We start from the raw sequence: 25,919 nt of genomic DNA, 5'->3' as shown, positions 1-25,919 counted from the left end.
TTTATCACGGGAGCAAGTCAGATTGCCCATATAAAGATGCAAATATGGCTTTGGTGTTGTTTTTTGTTGTCATTTTGGTTTGGTTTTTGGTGTTGCTCTTTGAAGTTGTTATGCTCTTTTGGTTTGGAGGTATGTGATTTTTTAAAAAATCTCTGGTAAATGTGATCTGTGTTTCGAGCCGCACCAAATGGTTGGATTAGATGGGACAACTTACATAAGAAAGAAATCCTGTGTATCATCCCCCCCGATTCCTTCTATCATTCCCATTTGTCGTAAGAAATAGTCCCTGAATCTGACGTCAAACCAGTTTCTGAAACTAATTTTCTGACATCTGTTTGTTCTAAGTGAAAACTAAAATAATGATGTCAGCTAATGTTTTAGGGATAAATCAGAACTGATCTTCTTGTCCAATGCAAAAGAACAACACAAGATTAAAAAAAGTTAAACCAGTAAATGCTTCCTTTTCCTCCAGCCCATATGAACATCTCTTGTTATCTTGCACATTTGGAAACAACTAGCTTGTGCGTGTGAGCGTACAAAAACAAGCTCTAACCATTCTCATTGTAGAGTAATATGGTTAGAAGGCTCAGAAACAAACAGATAAAAGGGAAGCACGATCTGACCTATGGAGAATCCTTTGCTTGGCTGATCGCTATAATCGGGATCACATCCCTTAACATTCAAACATGGGCTAATGGGAGGCTATGTTGTGAAAAGGAGTATTTGACCAAGTGTCCTCTGGTAGGTCTGAATCGCCGAGTTTAGGAAATGAGTCCCTGTCTTCACCACAACCCAGATCCTTAAAAGTCTTCAGGCATCTAAACGTCCGGTGATTTCAATGGGAGTTAGATACCTAACTACCACTGAGGATCTGGGCCCAAGAAACTTTAAGGGCCAGATTCTTAGCTGGTGTAAAATGGTGTAGCTCCACTGAAGTCTGAGGAGCTATCCCTCCAGGGCTGTACCATATGAGCAGTTGAAAAGAAGCTATTTACACTAGGTGTTGCAAAGAACTGAGCGGTTATTTGCGTCTGCCTCTGGTTTGTGTTCTCTACATCTTTGTAGCAGTTAATAGGTAAGATATTTTTTAGGGTGGAGTGAAACAGTGACCGAGAAGCCAGTTCTCACTGACAGTCACAAACACAGAGGAAACAGTTAATTCTTACTAAGCAGCTTTTCTGTCATTCATTTCAATTAGTTTTACTCAGAGAAGCAAAAGAGGAGAAAATAAGGACAAGAAAAGCATACAGGGAGAGGCATGTAGAGTAAGAATGAAAAGTGTCTCCAACCTACAGCTCTCATAATGACAGGGTGAAACCTTGCATTGGGCAGGAAAGGCAGACAGCTGGAGAATTTGAACTGAAAATGCTGTGTACTCTGTAATACTATATAACTCACACTGGAAGCATATATTAGGGAACCAATACTCAAGTCACCATATTTCAATAACTGAAAATACATCTGCACTAAAGACTACTAATTCAGGTGTATTTTCTCCCAATACCCAAGTTGCCCACTCTACAGCTATGGGGTGGCAAAAGCATGTACTCAATATGGGGTCTAACAGACCAAACAACCTTCAACAAGAAGGGCAAGCCAGTCTAGCATATATCTGGGGATATCACTGGCTATGAGCATCTCCCACAGAATGAGAGAGAGACACCAGTTCTCGGAAAGTAAAATTTGTCTTTTTACTTGAGTAATCTGGTTTTAACTCTTCTCTGATTTCCTGCTCTGCACAACACTATTCTTCCTGGGTAAAATTCAGCTCATGTAGAGGGCCAACAAGGCCTAGGTGCCATTTACGTCCCACTTAAGCATTGGTTTCATTCCCCCTTGACAGGTTTCAGAGTGGTAGCCGTGTTAGTCTGTATCAGCAAAAAGAATGAGGCGTACTTGTAGCACCTTAGAGACTAACAAATTTATTTGGGCATAAGCTTTTTCATGGGCTAAAAAAGCTTATGCCCAAATAAATTTGTTAGTCTCTAAGGTGCCACAAGTACGCCTCGTTCTATTCCCCCTTGAGAAAAGTTTATCATCTCCTCCTTACTTGCAAGTTTTTCATCCCTAATGAAAGGTTTCTTATTGCAGGTGCACCCACATACACACTCTCAGGGCTATCCTCTATCCTAGTGGTTTTCAATCTTTTTTCATTTGCAGACCCCTAAACATTTTCAAATGGAGGTGCAGACCCCTTTGGAAATCTTAGACAGCCGGTGGACCCCCCAGGGTCCATGGACCCCAGGTTGAAAACCACTGTTGTATGGTAACAACCATTTTGCAGACCCCTTAGACATAGTCTGTGGCCCCTCTGGGGTCTTTGGACCACAGGTTGAAAACCACTGCTCTAACCACTGGCATAAACCAGCTACTGTGTAGATAGGTGCCGGGCTCTCTTCCTTACACAGGTCCCTCACGGCATTTCAATCCTGACCTGCAACAATCCTCACCAGGACATTTTGCAAATCACATGCTATTATGGGGAGGATCTTGAAAGGTGTGGAACACCTGCAGTTCCTTTTGGCTTCAATGAGAGTTGCGGATGCTCAAGCAGCTTTCAAGATCAAGCTATATATGTTGTTTTCATAGCTAGAAAAATGAGGACTATGTTGAGATGGCCGGAGCTCTCCCCATTTGTGACTTCAGCTAGGATTTTAGACTCAGGTCTTGACAGGTGAAAGTCTAGTGCCTTAATGCACCGTGCCACTCTACCTTCTTACTGGAGAATGTGTCTGAACCCTTTAAATGATCAGTAGCAAGGGGCATCAGATATGGTGATGGCTGTGTGCTTCTGACACCTAGCTAGGGAGACAGTGATCAAATACAGGACTACCAGTAACTTTGGCTAAGGGATTCCAAAATAGCAAGCTAAGCATGAGCCCAGGCTCAGGGGTCTCAAAATCAGCAAGCATGAGTTTTTCATTTTAAAAGTGCTTTCCTAAAATTTTAACGTGAAAGGAACAACAGGCTGAATATCATCAACCAGCTAACAGATGGTGGGGGGGAGGTAGTCATGAGTGGAATCCTTGTCTACAATAAGGAGAAGCTCGTAACAATACTGGTGAGTAGTCGGGATTTTGCAGCTACTTGCAGACAGGAGTAGGCAGAAAATATCAGGTGCTACTCTGCATATCTACACTTGGCAGGTGTTTTCATTAAATGTAATTATGTCTTATCAGGTCAGGCAGTCATTATATTTTGGCATTTTAGTGTGTCAGGGTTTTATTCATTTATCAAATATTTATTTAAGAGCACTTCACTGTATATGCAGGTTTTACATGAATTAACAGCAAAGTAATTCATTTGCAAGGCTTATTCCCTCATCAGGCACATATTGAAATGGGCTTCAGCATAGTCAGTTAAATGTTTTTAATAGTGTATCCCATTTCCACTTTAATTTTCACAGCAGACTGAAAGGGAAAATGGTTACTACTATTTCCCTATGACATCCCTTTAATTTAGAATGGCTGGGCCTGATCCTGAACTCTTTCTCCAATCCCGGCACAAGGTGAGCTCCAATGGACTTCAGCAGATTTACTTGCAAAAGGAGTTCAGCATCAGACCCTGTTCAAAGCAACGCCTTTATCTGACAGGCTAGCAAGATAATTAAGGAACCTAACTTTAGAACTTTTAGTTTTATTAAAAATCAAAAAAAGACATAGGTTCTACGGAGTGCATTAAAGCATGCATGATATTTTCTGCACCAGTCTACATGTTGCATACTTTACTTGCAAACCAGGGGGCAAATTAAGAATCCTACAGGTGGTAGTGTGCTGTGCAGAGGAGCAACACTCCACTTGGAGTTCTTGGAGCTCTTGGGCCTAAAGCTGCATTGCTTTGCACGTTGCATATCCATTTATACCTGTGCAAAAGTGAGTGCAAGTTTGCCAGTCTAGTTTAGTAACATTTTATACTCCCTCTGCATAGAAGTCAATGACTCCACCAGCTGCAAGGCAGAGGAGACTTGGGCTCAGTGTGTATGTGCTGGGCAAAAGCAAATACGCTTCCAGGGGGGGTTGAGAGTGAGGAGTGCTCAGAGGCAGTCCTCGCTATGCTATTTTGAAAGGTATGGCATACAGTCAACCCAGCACTGCTCTCTGGACACTGTCTGGTATGTGGAGATAGGCAGAGCCGTGTCCACAACTTCACCTTGGCCAGACATGCCCCCATGTGGATTATTTAACACTCCCATCAGTATCACCTCCATTAACACCCCTGCTCTTCAGAAACTTCAGTGAGTATCTCCCCTCCCTCACCACCTATTCATTGCATCATACTTTTAGTAAATGATGAATTAGCTTTGTAATGCAAGTAGCTTTATACTACAGTCAGAAGCCTCAGGCTGACCAAAAAACAGAGCTACTTGCATATTATATGTTCATAAAAATAACTATCTGGCAAAACAATAGAATGTTCTTCCGTCTTCAAATTCCACAGTAAGTCACAACATTCTGTTTCAATTCATGCAACACTATCTTCTTTATACCATTATATGTTGGGCCAAATGGGTCTGTCAAAAGAACTCTTGTGGACATTTTATCATTTTCTAAATAACTACACTTTAACATTCAATAAAAGAAAAAAAACACCAAACCCTTTAGTACCGCTATTAAGTACACTGCAGTATCACACTTTCATTGCTTTTCCTGTAAAGATACAAAACATCTGCTTTTCCCGTACAGAAGGCTATATTGTGTCTAATTTAATCACACCCTGTTTTGAAATAGGTAAGTGTTACAACATTTCTAAACATCACCACGATCATTTCTTATCAGTACTCAGTGCTACGCTAGAGTACAGTTCCCTACTGTAGCTTGGATAGTTGCATTTAAAATGATAAACACTAGAGTTGGAAAGGTTGTTCTGGGTCATTTCATGCATGCTCCCCAGTTAGTGCATTATCGTTCTCTACATTAAACCCATAAGCATTTTATTTAGCTTGCTCCTGAATAACTCTAGGGAAGCTGTTTCCACAATTTTCTTGGTAAACAATTCCATTGGCTAATTAGTTTCACTAGTACCACGATCTAAACACAGGCTATTACTGTTTGTTACATCATTCTTACCCATCTGAAATAACTGCTTCCCCTCTTCAAGTATTTATGCACAATTGTCACATCCCTTCTTTTAAGCAGCATAATCTATCAAGATAACAACAACTGGAAACTCTAGGGCTGAATTCTTCCCTTTGATATCCAACAAACTGGGCTAAAAATCAGAGTTTTAGGCTCTGATCCTGCAGCTGACTACATATAGTTCATCCCCATGCCTGTGCCAAGCTGCACTGAGTTCAAGGTGACTTGTCCCCAGACACAGTCAGTGGCAGGATCATGCCCTTAGATTTTTACTGTGTAGTGTTATGATCATTAATTCTTATGCTCTTTGAGGCTCTTTAGAAAAGGAGAACCCAGGCAGAAGATCTACAGCATTGTGATAATGAAAAGCTACCATTTGTGAAAAAACAACTTCATTCCATGACTCTCTGAAGTCCTACTGGAACTCCTTCAGAGTCAATTCTCGCTGATGATCATTATAATAGGCTTTTATTTTGTAAAACATGTGCCATGAAATCAATTCTCGTTGCTTTCAGATCTTATTAGAAATTATGAAAAAAGATTCTGAGACTTGTAATTTACTTAATTTGTGGCACTGATCATTTTAATAGCATGATCTCCTTGCAGTGTTGGAAATAGAACAGTGTTCACTTAACAGTGCAAAACAATTCAGAAAATTTTCTTGTAATTTTGCCTACATTTTTTTTTTTAAAAAAAGAACCATGTCAAGTTAGTTTAGGGATGCTTTGGAATCGATGTTTGTAAGTAGGATAGTTTACCATTGTTGATGGTGTAATGGAATAAGTGAAATTGTTATGTATGTCTCATATTAGTTATACCAGGGGTTCTCAACCTTTTTCTTTCTGAGCCCCTCCCCAACATGCTATAAAAACTCCATGGCCCACCTGTGCCACAACAACTGTTTTTCTGCATACAAAAGCCAGGGCTAGCATTAGGGGGCAGCAAGCAGGGCAACTGCCTGAGGTGCTACACCACAGGGGGCCCCGCAAAGCTAAGCTGCTCATGCTTCGGCTTCAGCCCCATGAGGTGGGGTTTTGAGTTTCTGCCCTGGGCCCCAGCAAGTGTAATGCTGGCTCTGCTTGGCAGACCCCTTGAAACCTGCTTGCGGCCACCCTGCGGGTCCCGGACGCATAGTTGAGAACCACTGAGTTATATGATAGTCAGCATATGTTAGAGCTGAACCCTTAAACCATGGGTTCCTTTTCAATTTCAGACTTTCTGGGATGGTCAATTGACTTTAGGAGGAATCTTGCTACATTTCAAATTCAGAATGGAATGGCTCAGTAACACAGTTTCAAATGCTTAAGGAAGCTGCATTGACATACAAAAGGGAACATGCTCCCAACACTCATAAAATAAGTCTTTTCCTATTTATGTGGCCATTTCTTGGCCCTAAAGGAAAAACTATGCCAGGCCTTACCAGTGTGGCTTCTTTTGTGAACCATGAGCACATTGGGACCGATGCAAATTATCCCACAGATATCACATTTTAGCTTTCCGTTAGGAAGTCGAATGCCTCCAACTCCTGACATAGCTTTGCTGCCTGGGCCATTGTGTGAGCCATTCATTTTCTCTCCAGAGGCATCAAGCATTCGTAAATCCTCCGCACATTCTTCCCCATTCATTTCACAGGCACGCCCATTCTCTTCATCACTCTGAGTCTCTATTTTAATATTACTGGCTGAAAAAAACAATACAGGATGCCACTCAGTTTTGTTACAAAATAAACACAGTGGCAAAGAAACAATCAAATCAAAGGAGAAAACTTCGAAACAGAATGTACAATATACCTAGGCACAGAAACTAGTGATATGGAGACATTTTTATGTGCAACGTGGTGAGTTCTATGACACATGGAATAATGGGCAATGGATACCAGTAACCAAACACAAGATGATTACGTCTTTCAGATTTCTGCAGCTGTAATATCTGCATCATCAATCTAAATGAACTGGAAGGAGAGTAATTATGAATCCATATTGTTTGGACACTAAATAGTGAAAATAAGTACCCATCAAAGACAATGAGTGCCATTAAAAAATACATTTGCCATTCTCCAGCGATAGCCTTACCAAGGCACCTCTTCTTCTGCGAATAGGAAGAGATTGAGGATTGCACTTATCTTGAATCCACATACTGATTCATGGAAGGAGGCAGCATGGCAGTGGAAAAGAAGACGACTCAGGCACAGATGAAGAAACCAAGGAGTGAGAAGGAACAGGCTGAGGCCTCTGGGACTGAAACTGTGGTCGAAGTAAACAGAGTAGGACTCATGCACTTGGGACAGCATGACTGAATGCTAGTGGGTGACAGGAGAAGGTCTCTAGACCCAAGGACAAGTGGCGAGAAGGGGGGCCAAGTCAGCAGGAGAATATAGGAGAATGGTTTAGACTGGATACAGGAACTGGTGGCTGAATGGCGTGGCCCCATACTTAAAACATAGTCTTTGTATTCCCCATGCAGGCTGAGTGGATGGGTTGGCATTATAAACCTTTAAAAGAACTGCATCAGAAAATCTGCTTCTTCCTGTTTATCTTAAGTCCCTTCTTTAATGCATGTGAAACGGTGTAATTATTCAGGTAATAAGGGTAAAAAAGGTACTACTGTTTGAATTACATAAAATAATTTTTCTCTTGCTTATATGAATAAACTACAGGTAAAATGTTTGTGTATGATAACTGCCTTTGGCAGCTGCTGCATAGGTGACTGCTATTTTATGTGAACACAGCAAAGACCTGAAACCTCTGAGAATTAACCAAGTATGGGGCAGCCTGTAGTCAATTAATGATAACTCCATTATTCACTCTTTACCCATGCACAGGGGTTGTACTATGTTGAATGTAGAGTAATAACCTTTTCATCTTTTTCCTTGATACTACAGCTGGTCAAAATTTTTCAAATGAATTTTATTTGTTGTTGAAAAACAGCCCTTTCTTAAATTGAAAATGATTGTTATAACTGAGGGTTTTTTTTCCAAAAACTTTTATTTTTATCAGCAAAATTAAAGCAATGAAAAAATGTAAATGACTGACTGAGCACATACCTATTTTCACCCAGTCCAGAGCCAGGATTTTCTTCCATTGTAATAACAATGATTTCATATTGACAAGAGACGTAAAAGATGATGCAACAATGACATATAGTAAGCCAAGGTCAATAAGGGAATCTTGATGCTCTTCTAAATATGAAATCAGTTCACCAAACTCTGATCTCTGTTACACCCAACAATTGCACTGAAGTAAAACGATTCTAGTGGGATTGCACAGATGTAATTGATGGTAGAATTTGGCCCAATATATGTATTGTTACAGGATAAATGTTGAGGACAAGGGAGTTTAGTTTTAGCAATGGTAGGTTGTGCATCTTGTATAGGTCCATAGGGTCAATCTAGATATTTTAATGTGTTTTTTAAGATAAAGCATTTCTATTGTATATCTAACCTAAGCCTGGGACAAATGCACACATTTCCTTCTCCAGCTTTCCTCTTAATGAGGAGAAAAATTCAAAGGTCCAGAAAAAAATACCACTCACCTCTTAGCAATTAAAAAAACACAACATGTTTATATACTACATGACTGGCTCAGAAGTGATCAGTTTTCTCTAAACTCAGTGGCAGTCAGGAAGCACTCATTTGCAAATGTGACCCAGTTGGTTAATAGAAATGTACTGTCTTGTCACATGACTGTTTTCAGCCAATCTTGCATCAGCCTTTTTCTCTTGCTTGTCGAAATAAATTATTGAACACAGTTAGTCTTATTTATCAAAAATTACAAATTCTTCTGTATTAGCAGACCCAGCCAAATGTGACTTTAAAACATTTGTATCTACTAAGACAAAAACTGAATGTGGGGATACAAAAAGGATTAGACCGGTTACACAGTATATGTAATTAAATGCAGACAAATGTAAATTAGTGAGCACTGAAGTGACGGAAAAAATAAAAGTGCTAGATGGACATGCCCTTCAGTGAATTGAGAGCACACTGTATACTTACGGGAAAAAGATTTGGGAATTATTGCGTGAAAATCTCTAAAGCCTTCAGCCCCATATGTAGCTGCAACAAAGAAGGCAAACAGAATGCTGGGTTGTGGTACTGCTAGCAGTAAAAGTCAAAGAAGATGATATTATGGCTACAGAAGACATTGCTTACCTAAAAGAGAGGCAGAACTATCACCACAGACATAGCACAGAAAAAACACAATATAAAGGAAGGACAGCAGAATGATAGCTAGAAGGAGAATCCTCATGTACATGCACAGTAATTTCCCTTTGAAAAATGCTCTTTTTCCACAGAGTTCCATAAGTTCTCTGATGTTTTGTGAAACCTCAAGACTTTTCTGAATTCTTCCTTCCTTGATAGCACCAGTTTCTGCAGGTCTAGTGCAGGTAAAATTCCCATTGAAGCCAACAGGAGCTTTGATTAGAATTTTCAAGGGAAAGTCATTGAATGGCAAGAGGAGATGGACATGCAATTGCCTGAGCCTCTTTGCAAGTCTCTGCCTTTGTCTTCAAGAGAACTGCATTATAGAGGCATGATCCAACAGTTTTTTCCACACAAGAGAATTGTCCCTTGTTTCTGTTCAATCTCTATTTATTTTAGTTACAAAATGAGGTTTTGTCGCTTTTTTCACTTCTGTTAACCCTGTAGAGTTAACTAAGGGTTTGTCTATGTGATGCATTAGTCTGCACTAGAGGTGTGTAAGTTCTAGTGCGCACCTGCATGTCGTGCACTAACTGGCCCCATGGGGACCCTGCTGGTGAGCATGAAAAGTTCCCTAGTGTGCATTAATGTAGTACTGTTTGAAATGGAACTATATTAACATGCCCAAGGGAGCTTTTAGTGTGCCCCAGCAAGGCCCACACAGGCCATTCAATGCTCAAAAGGCCAGTTAATGCACAGACACGCTGGTGCACATTAGAATTTATCCTGATAACCTAACCCATGCACCAGGACAGATAACAGTATAAACCAATGCAATGCTTCTACTATGGCTTTTGCAATGGTGCACCTGCTTTGGTTTAGATACATTGGTGGCTAAAAACTCCAACAAAGACAAGGCCTAATTCCAATCAGCTGCACCTATGCAGCCCCATTTATTATAATAGAGTTGCACAGGTTGGTGTTCCTGAGGGCCTAATTTGACTTGCAGAACTTTTATTACTGGGGAAGATGTGAGAGAAGGAAAGAGCCCAGCTTGTCTCTAACACCTCAGAGGGAATTTACAGGTCTGGCTGTTAGGAAAATAGATCTGTGCACAAGTAAATGGAGCACATTTTTATAGAATAACTTTTCAGAGTACTTTAATTACCGAAAATAGCCATGGAGGTATAGAGCATCAATGTACTCAACAGGAGCCTGGATGTGTTAGAGCAGGAATGGGGAATAAAACAAGTGGAAATGGGAGAGTGTTTAACATGGTGGGAGGAGGAACACGAAATCGGTTTAAATGTATTAAAGCAGATTTTTTAAATTGTGATCAGTGGCATGGTGTCAGTTTTTAAAGTTTTGTCTGAAGCTTTATACTTGGATTGGATTAAATATCAACATTTTCTGTTTCTGTTGGAAGATGAGACTTCTATGATCTCCTTCCTTTCTATGGAGGTATTTCTAGTGCTCAGATGATGTGACAAGTCTCTCAGGGAGCAGGATTTGTATTTCAGATTTATTGATGCAACAATAAATATTTGAGACTTTGTGTTTTCCAGACAACAAAATATGAATTGCCCAGTATTGTACAGATAACCTAACCCATGCACACTATATGATCTATTATTATTATGAAAACCTAGCCCTTCTAACCCAGCCAAGCTATTATTCTTTTAATTAATATGCTTAAATTTGGTTAGAGATGACCTTTTAAGCTCCTGTACAGGTTGGGCCTGATTCATCACTGTGACACTTCATTTTTACGCTGAGATAATGCCATTGAACTACACCAGCAAAACACTGGATTAATGTGGTGGTGAATTAGGCTCCAGATACATAGGAGGTTAAATCAGAATCACAGAATTCACTGTGATGAATGCATATATTGCACCAATGTGACTGAACTACCAAGTCCCCCAAGAATGATGTGATAAACGCCAAAAGACAATTGCAGGAAAGGCAACTGAAAGGTAAAAGAGGCTCTTGCAGATTTTAAGAGACAATGATATTAAGAGAACCGTCTATCTAATGTACGTCTCCCACAATCCCCAGCTTCCTCTCATGGTTCCTCCCGTGTCCAAAGCGCCCATCTCCTAACCATGTACCTAATCCTTCGTCTTCCTATCTCCTCAACTATTTCCACAGTACAGGTAGGTAATATCAACCTGCAGCACATTGGAAACTGCAGATATAAGGACAGAGAGCAAATTGCGTTTAATATCAAAATATATGAGCAGGGCTTATGTAATTATTATTCTATTACTTTTCACATGTGTTTCAACAAAACCTCAATTTTTAAATTGAAACGATGCTGCTGCTGCAAGATTTCCAGTCTGCTGCACTAAAGTGCTGCAGAAATCCAAGAAGCTAGTGGCAGAAGTTACAGGCCCAGCTTTCTGCGCAGTGCACAGGGGCTTTGGCATGAGCAATATGTAACTACAGCATAGCAAGTATTAAGGGAAGACAGAGGGATTTGCAGATGATAGAGGTCAGATTTGTGTGTGTGTGTGTGTGTGTGTGTGTGTGTGTGTGTGTGTGTGTGTGTGTGTGTGTAATGCTGTTCAGGATTCTTCTTGGTTTGGAGGAGGAAATCAGGGCTTTTGCTACACAGAGACCCTTTCATACTGTTGTGGGGAAGGCTGGTGGAGAGGTTTGGTTATTTTTGGCCCCTTGAGAAAAGGATTTGGGCCCAGATCCTCAAAGGTATTCATGTGTCTAACCACCCCATGATCACCTGGGAGGAGCTGGGCAACATGGAGTGAGAAATGAGAGGTTTTGTCATGAATGAAGATTTGACATCTGGGAAGAAGGGGGAGAGAGACCACAGTGGGTTGCTTGGGAAACAGGAGGCTCTTAATGGCTGATAGAGGATTTGGCAGTTGAGTTCAGAGTGTTCAGGACTTTGTCACAGGAAGGGAAAGGAAACACCCACACTCTCCTCTTTTGTTTTCTTCTCTTCTCCTTTTCCCTCTCCCAAGCCACAAGCCATGAAGCTGCAGAATCCCAGCAGACACAGTGCCTCAGTTCAAAGCATCCTTACTGTGCAGCTGCTTGTTGTAAGGAATCGACTCAGAAATCTTGACTCTGTGTTCATGGGATGCAGTATAATTTAATAGGTGGAAATCTGAGGCAAAAAGAATTATCCCAGAGCAATTAAAAGCCTTTGCTAAAATATAGTCAGGCAAGATCAACGGGACATTTCTCAGAGAACTTAACTGACTTCTGGTGAAACAGTAAATCCTGCTGTTTACATACTATGACTGTCTCGATACAGTAAATGCCTGTTTTACCACACGCTGGATTATAGTTTCTAGTCTAGCTTTGAATTCCCTTTATGCTACCCACATATAAAGAAAGCTACATTTTTTTGCTGGGAGAAGGAACTGCCTTTTTATATGCTTCCTTTCCCTGGGTGTCTGTGCATCAGTTCTTAGAATGGCTTGACTCTAGCCTAAAGACACAAGGCAAAATTTTCAAGAGCCCCTATGTGACTTAGGGGTCTAGGAGCCTAAGACTCATTGAAAGTCAAAGTGTCTTACAGGCCATTTTTTCAAAAGTATTTAGGAGAGTTAGGTGGGAATTATTCAATGGGAATTAGGCAACTAGCTGCATCTTGAAGTGCCTAAATTGATTTGAAAATCTGGCCCTAAGTATTGAAGTCACTTTTAAAAATGGGACTAAGCCTCCTAAATCATTTAAGTGCTTTTGAAAATGTTGCCCTTATTCTCTTCAGTTGATATTCCAAGGAGTTTATGACTGCAGGGCTAGATTTGCAATGGCATTTACGTGCCTAAAGATGCAAATAGATGCCTAGTGAGATACTCAAAATTGCCTAAGCAAGTTAGGTGCCTAAGTCACACTGATTTGAATAGGATTTAAGGGCTTACCTTGCTTAGGCACTTTTGAAAATCCCACTAGGCAATCTTCATCTTGTGATACGTAAGGGTATTTTTACACTGCCATTAAAACCCTGTGGCTGGCCTGTGCCAGCTGATTCAAGCTCACAGGGCTCGGGATCAGGCGCTGTTTAATTGCGGTGTAGATGTCTGGGCTCAGGCTGCAGCCTGGATTCTGAGACCCTCCCACCTCACAGAGTCCTAGAAGTCAATATCAAAGGAAAGGTCCTTTTAAGTGTTTGGGTTATTTTTTGTGTGTGCAAGTTTTGTTTTAATTTGATATTTTAAGGGAAGTTGGAAGTATTCTGCTGCTATCAATTGATGTTTTAATGATAGATTTAAAGTACAGCAAGATTTTTGCATGGAGGATATTATAATTGTTCAAGCGGTGGACGGATAAAGCAGTAACAAGAGCCAATTGATTTGAATACTGGATTTAAAATGTTGTGCTGAAGAGAATAAAATCTTTAATACCATCCTTACTAGCAAATTACAGACAATACTGCTGAAGAAGACAGGAACAGATTATTATTTATTATTTAAAAAATAAACAAGAAAATCAATTCAAGCTTTGAGACAACACATGCAGCGAGACTTTGCTCTCATTTACCCTGGTAAAAGTCTGCCTAAATATAATATTTTCAGTAATTCACATTATTTTATTTTATAAAGACTTTCAAATAAAATCAGATGTGGTGGGGTTTTGTTTTTTTTTTTAGTGGGGAGGGGTTTTGACTCAGATTGTGATGCTAATTACCCACCTGAAGTCACAATCCCTTAGTCTGTGACATCAAAACGAGTTGCCGTGGAAACGATTTTGCTGTCACAAAGGCCTGGTCTACCCGATCTGATGGGTAGTGTAGACATACCCAAAGAGGGGCAGTGCTACAGGTGGGGAAGAAGCAGCTGGGTTTATGAATGCCTCAAAAATATCCTTAGTATTAAAGGCCAAAGGGAGGAAACAATTCACAGAAATACAAGACATACAGGCAAGGCATTTGTCCACAGAATGATTTTCAAAGATACAAAATTCATGGGCTGGCTTGTAAAATAATGAATGAAGTTTATTCTCTAGTTTGAATTTTTTATTAATAACTCTTGCCCCCGCCCCCCATGCCTTTTTAAAGCTTTCTCCATGGAGCTGTGAAATATCTTTAAAAAGGTCTGGGCAGAACTTAATAATGATAATAATGAGGTTAATAACAATAATTAATAATAGCTTCAGTCACTCACTTCAAGGAGAAAGTAAAGAAATTTGTGAGTTTGCTTATCTGCATCATTTTTTTAAATGGGGTTGGTCCAGGTTACCAGTTCAAGGGACACAATATGGCCTTGCTAGACTTATCCAAACTGACTGATTCTTGAACTCCAGAAAAAAGGAGATGAGGCCAAATAATTTTAAAAGTAGCCTGGGATTTTGCACGTGCAGTTATTGCACTTGCATGTACCAGTACCAACTGGCACATGCATATGTGATACTTACATGTGTGCAGTGCTTAATTTTTAATGAACGAGGTGCCAGGACTCAAGCAATTTTTTTACTTTCATAACTGATGCAGCAAGCCCAGAGGTGCTGGGGCTATGAACTGCCACGTCTAGAGGTGCCAGGGCTCAGCCTTGGCAAACCCTGGCACAAATTAAGCACTGCATGTATGAAATAATAAAAAGAACTAGATGCCATTTACAGTTGGCTAAAAATTTGGACCTTAAAATACACTATTCACATGGATAAAAGAACTTTTTTTTAAAAAGCCCCCAAAACCCCTAAAAGCAACAACAACCACCTGCTATAAACCAACCTGAACAAATTCCAATACAGCACTTTCGTCAGAAAAGGATTCAATCTGTTGAAAGTACTCAGCGTGCCAAGGAACAGCACAAACAGTAAGACAAATATAAGCTAACCCCTAAAAGAGATGAGTAAACTTAGTGACAGAATAAGCTGACTTCCCTTCACAACCACCTGTTTGTGGGTCGTTTACTGTACCACAAATTTCAAAATGGCAAAGAGCCGCCTATGGATGAAACTGCAGGTACTTCATAATAATTGGGCAGCTGCTCAGACTCAGCTAGTTCTCAGATGGATTTTAAAAGGAAAAAGGAAAAAAAGAAGAAGAGTGAGCACTGAGGCCCCCTGCAACTGCAGCAAACTGGGCATGCGGGATAAGGATGATTCCTGATGCATCCGTCTGAAGTAAACTCAGCCACTCCCTCTACTCAAGGTTCCTAGACAATCAGCCTTTGGAATCAACTTGTTCCCTACCCCAATTTTGGCTTTTACTCAACTATACATGATTCCAGACACACAGGCTCCTTCAGATAAGCTATCTCCAACAGGACAACCACTCTGGTGAGCTCCACCCATCTGGTGATCTGAGGCTGCCATTTCCTTCCACTGCAAATGCAAAACCTTAGCTAGAGTTCACAGAAGAAGCACGTCAGTATGATAGTTGATGGGCAAAATATCCCTGCTTCCACATTCTCTTAATGGATTAATAAAATTGCCCTTCGCTTATTGTGTCATGCAACCAGATTGGCATCTTCTTGTGGAACTGTAATTACAACACGCAAGTCAGTGCATAGTGAATGCAAGTGAGTGGACATAAAAAGCCACACCTTTCTGTATGTCCACAAAAGGGGTCTCTATTCCTCCACGACTGTGGGGATTTATGCACAGCCTTCTATTAACATCTGATTATCCAAGAAATCCCTACCACACCAAGAAAAGAAAGCACCAAAGAATTCTGTTGCAGCAATGTAGGTGATCTGGTAAAGTCCAACAAAAGCAGATGAGGGCTAGGAGGTGGGAAACTATTTTGCAGATAGAACAATGATCAGACCTAAGGTCCCAATTCAAAAAGGTACTTAGGCATGTGAGTATTCCTATTTAAATCTATTAAGCATGCATCCAACTTTCAGCATGTGAAGTACTTTGCTGAAGCAGGGCCTAACTAGTTAGGTTCTAGAGGGCTTTATAACCAGTTCAATGGGCCTGATCTGCACAGTTCTGCTCTGGATCTAAACTAGAAGGGTGTTTGAATCCAAGCAGTTTATCTGTTGCCTATTGGGTGTTCACCTGAAGTATCAATACAATTATGCATTGTGGAAGGGAGAAAAGTTTTATCAGACAGAGACATTGATCAAGTGCCATCTTATAGGTGCTAACAGACCTGAGATTTATAAGAGACAAGGTAGGTGATATAATATCTTTATTGGACCAATTTCTGTTGGTGAGATAGACAAGCTTTTGAGCTTACACAAAGCTCTTCTTCAGGTCTGGGAAAGGTACTCAGAGTGTCCCAGCTAAATACAAGATTGACCAGATGGTTTAGCATACGTAGTTAGCACACATTCTAAGAGACCACTCAAGGTGAGCTTTCTAAGGCTTGGTCTACATCAGTGGCTCTCAACCTTTCTAAATTATTGTACCCTTTTCAGGAGTCTGATTTGTCTTGTGTACTCCCAACTTTCACCTCACTTAAAAACTACTTGCTTACAAACTCAGACATAAAAATACAAAAGGGTCACAAGACAATACTAATGAAAAATTGCTTATTTTCTCATTTTTGCCATATAATTATAAAATAAATCAATTGGAATATAAATATTGTACTTACATTTCAGTGTACAGTATATGCAGCAGTATAAATGTCATTGTCTGTATAAACTTTTAGTTTGTACTGACTTTACTAGTTCTTTTTATGTAGGTGTAGCGTGGTGGTCACCCCGCTCCTGCCCTGAGGGGGTTAAAGCAGACCTGGAGAGGGCTGTGATGGAGAAATGCTAGGCTGATTGGGGGAAGCAGCCACAGCTGGCCCTATAAGAGGGATGAGGACCAGAGACTGAAAGACACACGCTCTCTAGCTTCCTAGAGAGAGAAGGACCTGGCTGCCTGGGAAGCTGAGGAGGGTATCTAGGGTGGATCAGTGCTGGGGAAGGGCAGAGGGAGCTGGGGAGCTCCAGCCTAGCAAAGCCCCAGGCTGCAGGTCGAGTTAAGGGCCCACAAAAGGGTACTAGGGCTGCAGAGGGGCAACCCAGAAATAGGCAGAGGCAGCTAGTCCAACCCCCTTTTTGATGACGAGTGGTTTACAGAGTGCAGTCTGCCCCAGTGAGCGGGGGCCTAAATGGAGACTGGCAGTAGCCCCTGAGGCAAGATGGAGATAGGGGGTTGGGGGTTCCCCTGGGAGGGGAGATCCAGAGTGCAGGGGTACTGTGGTCGGCAGAACCCCTGGACAAAGGGCACCGGGTCTGGGAGGGAGACAGGGGCCAGTGGCAGGTAAGCCACCAGTCTGCAGAGGGCACTCTGGGCTGGAAGAGCTAATTCCCTGGATGACCAGCAGGAGGCGCCACGCCGGTGAGTCCTCACCCCGCCACAGTAAGCTTTTGTAAAACTAGGTGAATATCTAGATGAGTTGATGGACCCCCCTGATGTCCCCAACATATACACCTGGTTGAGAACCACTGGTCTACACTACAGGGTTAGGTCGATGTAAGGCAGCATACGTCAACCTAATTGTGCCAGTGTCTACACTAGAATGCTGCTTCTGCTGAAGTAAGTGGCCTGCTACACTGACATAATACTGCCACGCGAGGCATAGTGCTAGTGTCAGTGTGGTTAGAGCGTGCAGTAGACACTGTGTTACTTAGATCGGCATATTGGCTGTCAGTCCCAGATGACAGGCTCAAGGCTGCCCTCCCCCGAGCCCGGTGCTGACAATTGGAGTGGGGCAGCTATGAGCCCCATACGTACAGTTGAGGCTGTCAGCCCCAGGGCAGCAGCCGGGCTCCAGCTGTCAGTGCCCCACAATGCCCTACTTCAGTGGATGGAAGCGCTCCAGGTGAGGATGTGCACTGCTGACAGACTGAGCACAGTGTGGACATCATAGAATCATAGAATCATAGAATTTGAGATCAGAAGGGACCATTATGATCATCTAGTCTGACCTCCTGCAAGATGCAGGCCACATAAGCCGATCCACCCAATCCTTAAGCAAGCGACCCCTGCCCCATGCTTCGGAGGAAGGCGAAAAACCTCCAGGGCCACTGCCAATCTACCTTGGAGGAAAATTCCTTCCTGACCCCAAATATGGCGGTCAGCTGAACCCCGAGCATGCGGGCAAGAGTCTCCAGCCATACCCTCTGGAAAAAGGCTAACAATATCCTATCATTGACCCATTGTACTAATTACCAGTGTGGCACTTAATTGACCTATTGACTAAGCCCGTTATCCTATCATACCATCTCCTCCATAAACTTATCTAGCTTAATCTTAAAGTCATGGAGGTCCTTCGCCCCCACTGTTTCCCTCGGTAGGCTGTTCCAGAATTGCACTCCTCTGATGGTTAGAAACCTTCGTCTAATTTCAAGCCTGAATTTCCTGACTGACAATTTATATCCGTTTGTCCTTGTGTCCACATTAGCACTAAGCTGAAATAATTCCTCTCCTTCCCTGGTATTTATCCCTCTGATATATTTAAAGAGTGCAATCATATCTCCTCTTATCCTTCTTTTGGTTAAGGAAAACAAACCGAGCTCCTCAAGTCTCCTTTCATACGACAGGCCTTCCATTCCTCGGATCATTCTAGTGGCCCTTCTTTGTACCCGTTCCAGTTTGAATTCATCCTTCTTAAACATGGGAGACCAAAACTGCACACAATACTCCAAATGAGGTCTCACCAACACCTTATATAATGGGACTAGCACCTCCTTATCCCTACTAGAAATACCTCGCCTAATGCATCCCAAGACCGCATTAGCTTTTTTAACGGCCACATCACATTGCCTACTCATAGTCATCCTACGATCAACCAGGACTTCTAGGTCCTTCTCCTGCTCCGTTACTTCCAACTGGTGCGTCCCCAGCTTATAACTAAAATTCTTGTTAGTCATCCCTAAATGCATAACCTTACACTTCTCACTATTGAATTTCATCCTGTTACTAATACTCCAGTTTACAAGGTCATCCAAATCTCCCTGGAGGATATCCCGATTCTTTTCCGAATTGGCAATACCTCCCAACTTGGTGTCATCCGCAAACTTTATCAGCCCACTCCTACTCTTGGTTCCCAGGTCAGCGATAAATAGATTGAATAAAATCGGACCCAAAACTGAACCTTGAGGAACTCCACTGGTAACCCCCCTCCAACCCGACAGTTCCCCCTTCAATACGACCCTCTGCAGTCTCCCCTTTAACCAGCTCCTTATCCACCTCTGGATTTTCATTTCGATCCCCATCTTTTCCAATTTAACCAGTAATTCCTCATGCGGTACTGTATCAAACGCCTTACTGAAATCAAGATATATTAGATCCACCGCATTTCCCTTGTCTAAAAAATCTGTTACTTTCTCAAAGAAGGAGATCAGGTTGGTTTGGCACGATCTACCTTTTGTAAATCCATGCTGTAATTTGTCCCAGTTGCCATCGGCCTCATGCTCCATAACCACTCTCTCCTTTAAATTTTTTTCCATGATTTTGCATACTACAGATGTTAAACTAATAGGCCTGTAGTTACCCGGGTCACTTTTTTTCCCCTTCTTGAATATAGGAACTACATTAGCTAATCTCCAGTCAAATGGTACAATCCCCGAGTTTAGAGATTTATTAAAAATCATCGCTAACGGGCTTGCAATTTCACTCGCCAATTCCCTTAATATTCTAGGATGAAGATTATCTGGGCCCCCCGATTTACTTCCGTTTAGCTGTTCAAGTTTGGCTTCTACCTCAGATACCGTAATGTCTACCTCCATATCTTCATTCCCATCAGTCCCTCTACCACTATTCCTTAGCCCTTCATTAGCCTCATTAAAGACCGAGGCAAAATATTCGTTCAGATATTGTGCCATGCCAAGATTATCCCTAATCTCCACTCCGTTTAAAGTTTTAAGCGGTCCCACTTCTTCTTTCTTGGTTTTCTTCCTATTTATATGGCTAAAAAACCTTTTGCTATTGGTTTTAATCCCCTTCGCTAGGTCCATCTCCACCCAGCTCTTTGCCTTTCTCACTGCTTCCCTACACCCTCTGACCTCAATAAGGTAGGTTTCTTTGCTAATCCCTCCCATTTTCCACTCCTTGTACGCTTTCTGTTTTTCCTTAATGACCCCTCTAAGACGCTTGCTCATCCAGCTCGGTCTAAAACTGCTACCTACGAGCCGTTTTCCCTTTCTCGGGATACATGCCTCTGACAACTCCTGCAACTTACGCCTGAAGTAACCCCAGGCGTCATCTGCCTTTAGATCCCTAAATATGTTAGTCCAGTCCACTTCCCTAACTAGTCACCTTAATTTAGTAAAGTTAGCCCTTTTGAAATCGTATACCTTAGTCTCAGATGCAATATTGATTATCCTCCCATTTATTTTGAAACGAATTAGCTCATGATCACTCGAGCCAAGGTTGTCCCCTACAACTATTTCCTCAACAAGGTCCTCGTTACTCACCAAAACCAGATCTAAAATGGCATCCCCCCTCGTCGGTTCAGCAACTACTTGATGAAGGAATTCATCAGCTATAACGTCTAGGAAAAGCTGAGCCCTATTATTATTACTAGCATTTGTTTCCCAATCTATATCCGGGAAGTTAAAGTCCCCCATGATCAAACAGTTCCTATTAGTATTTACCTCCTTAAAAACATTAAAGAGCTCTCTATCCATCTCCAGGCTAGATCCCGGCGGTCTATAGCACACCCCAATCACTATCCCGGGGGAGGCTCTAGTAGTTTTCTTCCCCAATGTGACCATTGCCCAAACAGACTCCGTATTATCCATTGCATTGCTAGTTATTTCGTTACATTTCACCTCATTATTGATATACAATGCTACTCCCCCACCTTTACCTTTGCATCGGTCTTTCCTAAACAGCACATACCCTTCCATACCTGTACTGCTTTAATTACTGTGGTGGCTATATGTCAACTTAACTTAAATCGACTTAATTTTGTATTGTAGATGTGCCCTAAGACTGGTAGCAAAGGCTCATGCTTTTAGTACAGGAACTCCAGGTTTGATTCTCCCTAACAGTGACCCACCCAGGGGCACAGTGTTGCACAAATGCAGTTCCTTGCCTCTTCTGTTTCTATCTGAATTTATTTTTCAGGCACATTAAAGAATAAGAAAATAACACAAGGGCATTTAGTATGAATTTTTAAATAATTCAAGTCACAATATATAATAAAAGTGATACGAAATCATTGTCAGATATGAAAATATTCACAGCAGATATAGGTGCATCAGTGTGTATGCATATGGTTAAGGGAGCATGCTGATGTGAAGCTGCTTTCTGCAAAGAATGTATAGATACAGAACTTCCTGGATTTTGTTGCACCAACAGTTTTCCAAAAGAAGCAGAACTTGATACATATCACAGTTTAAGAGCTTGTCTAAACTTGAAATGCTACAGCAACACAGCTGCTGTAGCACTTCAGTGTACACACTATCTATGCTGACAGGAGGGGTTCTCCTGTGAGTGTAGGTAATCCACCTGTGAGAGGTGCTAGCTAGGTCGACAGAAGAACGCTTCTGTTGACCTAGCACTGTCTACACCAGAGGATAGGTGATAACTACATTGCTCAGGGGGCTGGACTGAGGAACTTAATGGGTTGACCTAACATTTGCTGCAGACCACGCCTAATGCCAATAATGACCTCTCCTGATAGGAGAGACATCCACTCTTTCTCAAATCCTTCCTCCAGGAACACTTCAGGGAAATTTACACTTCAGTGTTGATCTGCACTCTAGGATGTGCTGTTTTTAAACAACTAACAACAACAACAAAATCTACTGCCTTGCTGTTTGTGAATTCCACTTTCTGATTTAGGAGTGTGGCAACACTAGAGAGTTTTGCAATCACAAAGAGAGCACTTAGTATTGCAATAAAGGGCTGACTGGTGCGGGACCAGTCTTTGGAGAAGAGGGGACGTTCACTGAGGTAAGGAATTGACAGTGGGGCCCAGAGAAAACTACCAAGCTGGAGAGACAGGTGGGTTCATAAACAAAGCATTGTAGTTATATGTGTAAAAGCTCACTGCCGAGTTACCAGAATAGACCAGAAAAGGCTGGAGATTCCTAGCCAAAGGAAGGGCACAATGAGGTGGGGATCCAGGAACCCAACCAGTGGAATAAGGCTACATACTGGTGGTCAGGCATATATAAGTGATGTGAAGTGTAGTGAGGGGAGAGAATTTAAGCTCACTGAAAAAAACCTCGATGAAATCCCTGTACATGCTGGATACATCAAGAATGATTGTTTATAAGACTAATATGGTTTAGGTGGAAAGAGATATATTAATTAAAGACACTGTATTAATTACCCTCTGCAAAAAGAAGGTAAACATTTTCAATGCTCGAACTCAATAAACAATTTACATGTCTTGAGTGACTTCTATGGAACTATGCAGATTTGCATTAGCCCCTAAATGCAACTGATCTGTTTAAATACCAATTTGCATATTTAAAGCGATATAATCTCACTACAAAGCAGACTCCTTTTCCTCCTCTCTTGGCAGAATAGCAGCACAGCATAGAACTATTACCAGGGATTCTTCAGCTGTCATGGTGATACATTGTACTGTATGTTAAGAGACTGCTGATGGTTCCTCAGTTGTCTTAAAGGTTGGTAGGCCTAAAATGAGATCTACCAGCTGCATTTTGGTTTGTGGGTGTGTCTTTATTAATCCCATCATCCCTCTGCCCTGCCTGTGTGTTCTGCTCTTGAGAATAGGTCAAAGATTGAAATAGACAAGAATCTTGCCACCCAATCTCTTGTAGACAAGTCACTGAACAGAGAAATTGACTTTTTCTAATGTTCCAGGCTTCATTTTGTGGAAATGATATATTTTTTCCTCCCTCTTTCCTAGGGTTAGATCAGTTGGGAAAATAATTCTGAGTTAGGGTAAGTTTCAGGCCTATGAGGACTTGTCTATGCTGAAAAAAAAAACAAACCACAGCAGCAAGTCTTAGATCCTGGGTCAACTGATTTGGGTTTGTGGGGTTCGTGCTACGGGGCTGAAAATAGCTGTGCAGAAGTTCCTGCTCGGGCTGGAAATGTGCTCGTGCAAGGGGGATGCATCTCAGAGCCTGAGTCAACTGACCCAGGCTCTGAGACTTGCTGCTATGGGTTTAGTGTTTTTTTGCAGCATAGACAAGCCCTTAGTCATGACGGTATCCCTTTGCCGTGTTAGACACTTTTGTCTGACTCTTTTGATGCATTTTCTTCTCAGATGTTAGAGCCAATAGAAGAATTGTGATAACAGTTTACCAAATCACCAGTGCAGCCAACTGTTGTGATGAAATCTAGATCTTTGGGTAGGACACCTAAAACTATTACACTGAAGTCTTATATCAGCTTTTTGATCTCACTGATGGAGATAGCCCTTGAAGCAAGTCTCTTTACAAAATTATTCCTTCCCCCTTGTGTATTGCAGCCAATCAGTTGCTTGTGTGGGGATCATATGTCTGGTATTGTGGCCAAGGAAAATGTCCAGTATGTGCTAAAAGTAATTGGGTGTTCTGAACAGTGATGGGAGAACCTCAAAGGGCTCACTGGTTTGGACCAAGTTGGAAACATCTTACTTAGCCTACATTTATCCCAACCTTTTAAAGTCTCTCTTTTTATCTCACTTTCCCATCCTCTTTTCCACATCCTCAACTTCTCTATCCTCATCCAAGGGAAAAAACAAACCCTTCTTCCTTTCCCTGGACACAGTCAGATCCCAGCCATTATTGGGACTGGGAGGAGAAAGTCTCTGAAGTAATTTTCTCTTCTGTGCTGCATCCAACAGCTCTAACCAAATGTTGCCTGTTGCAGCTTTCCTTAGGTCTGAGATACCGCAGAACACAATGCTAAGACAACCCCAGAATTTGTGGGAGTTTAAGATAACAGCTGATCCAGCGGAGAGTGTCAGAACTCCTGTAACCCCCAGCGACTCACAATCAATTTAAAAAAAAAGACAGAAGTTCAGAAATGCCACCCACCTGCCTCAACGGCTGGGGGAACTTAATGATGCCAGTAGTGAAAGGGGACAGTCCCAGCAGTGAAGGAGGGAGACACTTACTCAGGGATGCCTAGCAGCTTCTTCACCCTCTGGCAGTCTCTGGCACCCATTGGCAGTTGAGGGGGGTGGTGCTGAGTGTCATTATTCCTCAGCTCCCAGGAGCGGTGCCTCTTTTTGCTCTGTTCCAGCATCCTCTCCCGAACCAGGAATGGAAACCCGGTCTGAAAGATGCTGCATATCTAACCGATCTCCTGTTTAGGGGGCAGAAGGGAATTTTTTCTTCCATGAGGCAATTAGCAGAGGACTGGGGAGTTTTTCACCTTTCTTGAAGCACCTTCAAGCCACTGTGGGTTAAGTAGGAGTGTGCTTGGTACCTAAGCTGAGGTGGTGATTCATCAGTGGGAGAATGAGATAAAAGACTTGAATTATGGTGATGGTCCTTGATTTCATGGAAAAGGGTGATACTTTGTGGCCCTCGCAGGCTGAGGTCCCCACCCTTCTATACCCTCTTTCCCCCTCACGGGGGGATGGTGGTGGTAGGACTCAGAACAAGGAGAGTCTTGCGGGGTAGGCTGAGGACAGCCCATCCCAAGTTATGGATTATATAGTAGGAGCCCTATAACCCCCACATTGGAAGCACTTAAATACCTGCTATAGGGAAATTCCTCATTTCACCGCTGTGTCCACATCAAAGGGGGTTCTTGAACTGCAGGGGACATTACAGAGTTGTAACAAAAAGGAAGAGCCACTTGCAGGTCAGTAACCACTTTAGGTGAGATGAACTGTTATGACCTAAGCTGTGATTGACATAAAATAGCTTTGAGATTTGGGCCTGTTCTAAATTTTTCTTCCGCCTGTTAGTGCTAAAATTAGATGTATACTTTTAGAATTTGTTGGCCACTTTTATTGAGCTGTGCTGTTAAGTAATGTCAATGTACGATGGATTTTTTTGTTGATTTAACTAGGACAGTGCTGTCTTAGCACTGAATTTTGTTCCTTTTATTCCAGGTCATAAGAAAGTCTCAGTTTGGAACCACGGACCTCACATTTCTGTTAACAGGTACACTGCTGCCTCACACAGCAGGTATGTGATAAGACACTCGTGCATTGGAGAGTACAGTACTTTGAGCAGGGGGTTGGACTAGATGACCTCCTGAGGTCCCTTCCAACCCTGATATTCTATGATTCTGTAGGAAAAAGTTGGTGCTCAAAGAAAACTGTTGTCACTCAGGTGTTATACCAGACACCAGCAGGACAGGAGTTTACCATCAAATTGACCAAGCTGATAATTTGAAGTAACAATTTATAATTTGAGCTTTTTGAGCCTGATTCTGATTTCACAGACAGCAGTTTGACTCCACTGACATCAACTCCTGATTTACACTGGTACAAGTGAGATCAGAATCAAGTCTCTTCACACTTGGTGTAAAGTGGTGTAGCTCAACTGAGGTCTGCCCTATAGTGCTGAACACCTCCCCAATAGTGTGCATGGCAAGTGGAAGACAGATAGCATTGGCTTGGCCAGGCATAGTGAATGGTATTCCTCTTTCACTGATGCCAACATCAATTAAGAGTAACTCAATTAAAGTTATAGCAATGTTGGTGCAAGCTTCCCTGTTCTGCTCTTCAAATGCACGTGAGTCATGACTTGCAACTTCCCAGCTAATCAATTCCTGAACTTCTCTTGAGCTAAGACGGACAGTCACACTGAACTAGACCAAATAGTGTGGTGGTTTTGTGATAGAATAGGAGGAGGAGACAAAAACACTCATTCTCACATTTGAGCAAAGGCCTCAATCCAACTCCCACTGAAGTC

The 25,919-nt window shown here is 41.9% G+C and overlaps 1 protein-coding gene across 14 annotated transcripts in view; it reads right to left on the bottom strand.

The window, feature by feature from the left end:
- IKZF1 (IKAROS family zinc finger 1) overlaps positions 1–25,919 on the bottom strand; it is a 105,826-nt gene that overhangs the window by 20,592 nt on the left and 59,315 nt on the right. For 7 of the 14 annotated variants that reach the window (XM_039524410.1, XM_039524408.1, XM_039524409.1 and 4 more), the window contains exon 4: positions 6,496–6,756. The exons of 2 other annotated variants lie outside the window; for them this stretch is intronic. In XM_039524410.1, coding sequence (XP_039380344.1) covers positions 6,496–6,756 — 261 coding nt within the window. Of the gene's footprint in view, positions 1–6,495; positions 6,757–16,735; positions 16,816–17,868; positions 17,976–24,163; positions 24,355–24,751; positions 24,784–25,919 lie in introns of those variants that run through there. 5 more of the 14 variants (XM_039524415.1, XM_039524417.1, XM_039524414.1 and 2 more) reach the window with 5 other exon arrangements.

Source organism: Mauremys reevesii, linkage group 2 (assembly GCF_016161935.1).
Source record: "Mauremys reevesii isolate NIE-2019 linkage group 2, ASM1616193v1, whole genome shotgun sequence".
NCBI lineage: Eukaryota > Metazoa > Chordata > Testudines > Geoemydidae > Mauremys > Mauremys reevesii.
The sequence above is the reverse complement of the archived record's forward strand: the minus strand, read 5'-3'. Positions and strand labels throughout refer to the sequence as shown.